Source organism: Galleria mellonella, unplaced genomic scaffold (assembly GCF_026898425.1).
Source record: "Galleria mellonella isolate WM207_F2 unplaced genomic scaffold, CSIRO_AGI_GalMel_v1 utg38, whole genome shotgun sequence".
NCBI classification, from domain to species: domain Eukaryota; kingdom Metazoa; phylum Arthropoda; class Insecta; order Lepidoptera; family Pyralidae; genus Galleria; species Galleria mellonella.
In genome coordinates, this window is record NW_026442090.1 from 9,492,119 (window position 1) to 9,498,937 (window position 6,819).

Genomic DNA, 6,819 nt, shown 5'->3' on the forward strand with positions numbered 1-6,819 from the left:
GATACTTCTACTGACTCAGAATCTGAAATTGATAAGGCCGATAAGTATAAACCTTACTACGTCACAGATTATATTAGAAGATAATCCCCTGGGACAGAATTTGTTGTCTTTGTAGAATCCTCAGATAGTCAGAAAACCATTGGATCCAGAGACTTGCTCTCACTCTTGTTTAAAACGATTTAATTTTATCTTAGATCTATAAATAAATTCAAAATCGGAGTATACTTTCAAAAGCCAGACTTAGCCAATGCTTTTTTAAATAATAAAACTTTTTTAAATGACTACCATTTTAAGGCCAGTATTCCTGCTTCTTCAACAGAAGTTACAGGCGTTATTAGAAATGTACCTACAAATATATCTAATAAAAAAATATATACTATGATATCGAGTTCTAAGAAAATTATTGCTATTAAAAGAAAGAAAAAATAAAAATGACAATTACTTTTGCTGCATCTGTATTACCTGAATATCTGGATATTGGAGGTTGGGACAATGTCACTCCATATATACCACCAGTTAAACAATGCTACCGGTGCTTGAGGTATGGACATTCTAAATTCTGTAAGAATTTGAGCGTTGCAGATCTGCAAAGGTGAGCATAATTATAAAACTTGTACAACTGGAATGGAAAACGCTATTTGTGTACACTGCAATGGAAATCACACAAGTGTATCAACTGTTAAACAAAAGAAAATTGCTGAAAATAGATAAAACAGACCTGCTTCTTTTGGAGATATACTTAGCACTGAAATATTTCCTAAACTGGGTAACAAACCTAAAAAAAATGTAGACCTAATTTCAATTCTAAATTCTGATAACAAGAGTTTATCACTTTTAATAGAAAGCATAATCAAACTTATTTCACTACATAACACAAAGAACACATCTATTAACACTAAAAGTGTTTTGAATGTGTTATATGATACTTTTGGTAATAGACCTATTTCACAAAATTCAATCGAGACCAATTAACTATCATACAGTGGAACGCTCAGAGCCTACTGAGCAATCGACATATTTTTACACAATTTTTAAATGAACATCATATTCACATTGCTCTCATCTCAGAAACTTGGCTAAAACCACATTACAAATTAAAAATTAAAGATTATTGGAAAACGAAATGATTGTGGTAATAACCACAATGGAGTAGCGATTATTATACATAATAGTATTAGATATAAAAAACTTCACTCTTTTTTCGACAATTCTTTGCAAACTATAGCTATTAGTATTGAAGTTAATAATTCTTGGTATTCAGTTGCCAGTATTTACTGTCCTACCAATAGTACACCTAGTTTTACTAAAGCCAAATTTAAGTTCTTTTTGGAGTCTCTTCCTAAACCCACTATCATATCTGGAGATTTAAATGCACATCATACTATGTGGGGTTGTACCTCCACTAATACAAGAGGTAAAGACATTCTTGATTGTTTAGATGAATGTAATTTGGTACTATTAAATGATAAGCAAGTTACTACTGTTGGCTCTCATATTTGGAGACCCAATGGCCTTGATTTAACTATGGTATCCCCATCCATATCATTAAAATGCGAGTGGTCGGTTCATGATGATCCATTAGGAAGTTATCACCTGCCGACTTTTACTAAAATAAACACAAAGAACTCTTCATCAACTCCGTCAGGTGAACAACATGTTCCTATAGATGAAGTTAATAAACTTTTGTTAAATCGTATAAACCTACGTCTCGTTAATTGGGATCTTTATTCTGAAACTGTTAATCAATTACTTTTGGATTTCGAGTATGATGTCAATGAACCCTTAAACAATTACAATAGGTTCTGTAAAATTATTTTGACAGCTGTGGAACGTTCCGTTCCACGTAGGAACTTATCAAATAGCGGTGCAAATACTTCAAAGAGGCACAAACATATTGCAGTACCTTGGTGGAATAACAGGTGTGCGACAGCTGTCAATGATAGTAAAGCGGCTTACCTTAGGTTTAAACAAAATCCAACTCTCGATAATTACATAAATTTTAAAAGAGTTCAAGCTGTTAAAATGTTAGATAATGACAAATGAATTTTGTAATCCCATGGCAAAATATGAGAAAACTATCAAAACATGTCAAAATCATTTTAAAGATATATATTGATTTTTTACGCAAATATACTCCTGATTTTGTACACTCATCTTTTGATGAGTGTTAATTCACCAAAATACTGACCCATTCTCAATTGATGAAATATCAAGTTCAGTAAAATCTAGAAAAGATACAGCTAGTGGCCTTGATAGCTTAACATACAATATGTTTCGATTGCTGAATAAAATAAACCTTACTAAACTCTTACAAATTTTTAACGATTTATGGAAGGACTGTATTATCCCACCAGAATGGAAAATGGATTGTTTGGTAATCCGGTAAAGATCCTACAAATTTCGACTCCTATAGATATAACATTGACGTCCTGTGCAGGCAAATTATTCGAACAATTAATTAAACAGCGTTTGTTCTTTATTGAAAGTAATAGTATATTACCATCGAATCAATTTGGTTTTTGATATTCAGCGCACAATTATTAACTGCTTTGAATAACGATGAATATGTTCTATCTGTTTTTTTAGATGTCGTAGTAGCTTTTAACAATGTAAATTTAACATTTCTATCTTCGATTTTATACTCATTTCTTCCAATGAAACTTATCGAATGGATTTATAATTTTCTTAGTAATAGAGAAGTGTATGTTAAAGTAAATAGTAAATTAATAGGACCTAGGTTAAGCTCTAAAGGAGTATGTCAAGGTGGTATTCTAAGCCCGCTACTATATATTTTATATATCTATAAACTTAATTCAATTTTAGGAAACAGTGTGACTTGGTAAGTGATGATTTATTAATTTATATAAAAGGGATATTAATATAATATTAGTCATTGGGTCAATTAGTTAATAAAATTTATGTTTTAAATGTAATTTTTCATCAAAATTTAAAATTTATATAGATCGTGCTTTAAGAGCCACTAATATAATAAGATCTGTAATTGGTCGTATGATCCTAAAATTACATTACAAATCTCTTGTTAGAAGTAATTTTGATTACGCTTTCTTTTGTTATGCCTCAGAACATAAATTAGTAGAAAAACTCGAAAAAAATTATATGAATTTAAGACTTATTTTAGGTGCTATGTATACTTCTCCAATTATCTCAATGCAAGTAGAATGTAATTTGCCTTATCCTTCTTCGTTTCGAACACCTAAAACTCAAATTTCTCTTCAAAGTTTTTTCAGTTTACAATAACCCACTCATACTCAAATTATTAAATTGACCCATTTCTATGTTTTTGAATAAAACTATTAATGATTTGTATAATGTTTAGGTGTTATATGCCAGTAAGTTCAAGACATGTTCTAAAGACATAAAAGAAAAGCACATGTATGAACTTTATATTTATTGACTACCAGATATATAAATGTCCAAAAAATAAGTGCTTTTTTTTGTTGTTAAAATACTAGTATTTGAAATTAGAAACAATATATTCGAAAAAAATTGTAATTGGAGTGTTCTTATGGCATTAAAAAATAACACATTCATTTCATCATCAAACTACTTAATTCAAGAAATTCGTAATAAATATTATCATCTCTGTAATCTTTTTTCATTTGAACAAGTAGACACTTTGCAAATGCGTGGATTTACCCCTTTGAACAGATTGTAGTATTGGAATACATAAAATCGTTACAACTATTTGGTCAAAGAAAATTTTACACCAATATGATTACATTTCAACGAATATACCGAATGGGCCTGGTAATCTTCATGGTGTAACTCAAATACAGCCCAATCTCTAATCACCTTTTTTTTTTGATTGCTCTGAATTTGTCATTCAAATATGTTTGACGAACTTAGGATTATCTTCAAAAAACCCGAAAATATCCCGCACTCAATCCCGATTCTCTTAAGATTTCCTTCTTGTTTCAAAGCTATTTTCACTTATATTACTACAACATTCCAGGAGCTATAAGAATACTTTTATTGAATTGCAAGACAATGATTTTTTATAATTATTTATTTTTAATTTGATAAATCCACTGGTTTAAGAAAACTCAAGAAAAGATATTTATGAAAATGTACTTACCGGATTTGACAAATGAAATATTGAAGATTAACAATAATTGAAGCGACATTAGAAAAATAAAATTCCAGACAAATTATCTTTTTGAAGACTAGGCAGCATGGTCTCCGACCTTAGCCTGTTCCAAACGGAACAAACGTACTAAAAAAAAATTATATCTGTGGCTTATGTATAGCTTTAGACTAGCTTGGATTTGTTAGTTTTTATTCATTGACTTAAATGAATTAAAATTAATTTATTTAAAGAATAACCTAAATAATTTTTTGAATCAATATTGATTTACTTATTTTTTTATTTATTCACAATGGAGTGGTTGGGTTCAACTATTTTGAAAACAATTTGGAGACCGACTGTAAACATAGTGAGGTTAGTTCTTGCAATTGCAATAAACGAAAGAAATATTGTAACTTGATGGGATGAGTGTAATTCAACAATTTTTTTTAGGACAAGGTATCACGCTGATAAAACACGTTTGGTTAGACGGTACGGCTACGAAGAGAAGTTATGGTGTGGAGGTTTGTTACCTAGAACAGAAGGAAAAGCTCTACCGATTCCAGAATACAGGTACCAAGCAAAACTGAGGAAATAACTTAAAGGCGAAATTAGGTTACAATTAATAAAAAAATGTGAAACAGTACACTCTTATCTAAAATGATCATATGTTCAATATTCCACCAAGTGCCAGCAATTAACACAAATTTTCATAATATATGAAAATCAATGAAATTGATTGAACCAATTTTATTGAAATTTTGTAATTGTCTATTTAGTTTTTTGTTAATCGGTGATAATGAAATGGTAATCCCATCTGAGCTATTGGTATATATTGGCAGTGTACCAGTGAGTGACCATAGATGAGAATGAAATTAGTCAGTTGTCCTATCCTGATAGATTCAATAAGAATCAACCACTATGATTTCCAGGGGTAACCATGTGGAGGTGGATCTGGTAGGGTATATTTCTGTTTGTCACAATTATTAACAATCCCTTTACTCCTTGTTTGCTTAGTTAGTTTTAGCAGGATAGTTTTTATCCCAGTAAGAAAATATGGACCTGGTAAGTGATGATAGTGGATAAAATAATATTAGCTGGGTCAATTAGTTAATAAAATTTATGTTTTAAATGCAATTTATATAGAGTATGTACATTATGTAAATTACATTAATGTAAATTATTATGGACATTTTTACTAAAGTTAGCTACATTCATCCAGTTAATATTTGTATAATGTTTGGTTTATATGCACCAAGACATGTTCTAAAGGAGCAAACTAATTGATACCAAAATGTAATAAGTGTTGTTTTGTTGTTAAAATACTTGAAATTGAACAATATATTAAAAAAATTGTAATTGGATGTTAAGTAATAATGTAATTTATTCTCTACTTAATATTTTTCATTTTAGACCTGCAAATGCATGGACAGAACGTAGGGCACTATTTGGTCAAAATGATTACATTGATATACTTGGGCCTGGTAATCTTCATCCTGTAAAAACTCTTTATAATATTCCTTCTTGGATTAGAGGTGTGAGTGGTCAAGAATATCATGTGAGTAAATGTTTTATTAATTTAATACTCTATTTACTATGCAGAAATAATTGATAACAAAAAAAAAATATTTATTATTTTATTTTTACAACTAATATTTGTTGTGTAATGTTTAATAACTAATGTTTGTAATGTTTTTATAATAATGATAGCATTGGCAAAGATATAAGATGTAAAAAAAAAATAATTGAGAACCTTCTCCTATTGACATCTTTGAAATATATGCCAAAAATTTTAAAGGGTTGAATAATAATTATTTCTTAGATAAAACAGCAGTAATTAATCTAATAATTTTTTATATAAAAGATAGAATTTTTTTAATACTATACCATATATTTGTTAATATTTTAATATCTTCTCAAATTTTTAACTATGTTGATATAATTATCAAGTTTGTTAATAGTAGAGCTTATTCCCATTTTGATCTCATATTAATGTAGTTACAATCTAAATTTGAAATTTTTTTAATAAATTATCTTTATTTTTATTTAATTTATACTGGTGTATTGACTGAGTACATAATTTATTACTATAGGTAGTTATTACTTAAAAAAATGTATTTAATTATCTGAAAATGAGATGTGCTGTTGATAGTTTTTTAGGCTGGAATTAAATGATATGAATATATTCATTTAATTCATAATCATTAATTTGGAATACATATATATATATTTCCAACTTTATTAAATACATCATTGCAGAATGTTTTTATTTTAAACACCATGTATCTGTTCTATTATTTCAGATCTTGCTAAGGAAAAAGAAAATGTGGGCAAAGACGGGGTCACCTGTGGTAAGGCCGACAAAATGGAAACATATAGAAAAGAGACTTTCATATCTTTATAGAAAATTAAATAGGAAAACGAAGACGGGTCCTTCACCAATCTAAATATTAATGTTGTTATTATCTAGGTAGAACATATAATGTTATTGTAAATAATAAACCTGTGTACTTTAAAGTTATGCTGTTGTTATTACAAATATGTAGAACTCATATCAAATAATTATAAAAGTGAATTTAGAAGTTCTTGATTTGTTTTTTATATCTGTATACAACTTAGAATGGTAAACAAGCTGATGGCTCACCTGATGGAAAGTAGTAACCATCGCCTATAAACATGAACCATACCATGGACATAACAGAGTATACTGTTTCGCCCATGATATCCCCCATGCA

The 6,819-nt window shown here is 29.0% G+C and overlaps 1 protein-coding gene across 1 annotated transcript; it reads left to right on the forward strand.

Moving 5' to 3' along the window:
- The first annotated feature begins 4,251 nt into the window (after window positions 1-4,251).
- LOC113522817 (39S ribosomal protein L51, mitochondrial) lies at window positions 4,252-6,669 on the forward strand. Its single transcript, XM_026908639.3, has 4 exons — window positions 4,252-4,459; window positions 4,538-4,657; window positions 5,498-5,642; window positions 6,388-6,669. Exons 1-4 carry the CDS (start codon window positions 4,398-4,400, stop codon window positions 6,529-6,531), a joined length of 471 nt encoding a protein of 156 aa, XP_026764440.1. The 5' UTR covers window positions 4,252-4,397; the 3' UTR covers window positions 6,532-6,669.
- The last annotated feature ends 150 nt before the right edge of the window (window positions 6,670-6,819 follow it).

Bases quoted from the DNA above. Each gene is read 5' to 3' on its own strand.
- LOC113522817 (XM_026908639.3), top strand. From the start codon at position 4,398: ATGGAGTGGTTGGGTTCAACTATTTTGAAAACAATTTGGAGACCGACT. The intron at 4,460-4,537 runs GTTAGTTCTTGC...AATTTTTTTTAG, and splicing joins CCGACTGTAAACATAGTGAG to GACAAGGTATCACGCTGATA. The intron at 5,643-6,387 runs GTGAGTAAATGT...CTATTATTTCAG, and splicing joins TGAGTGGTCAAGAATATCAT to ATCTTGCTAAGGAAAAAGAA.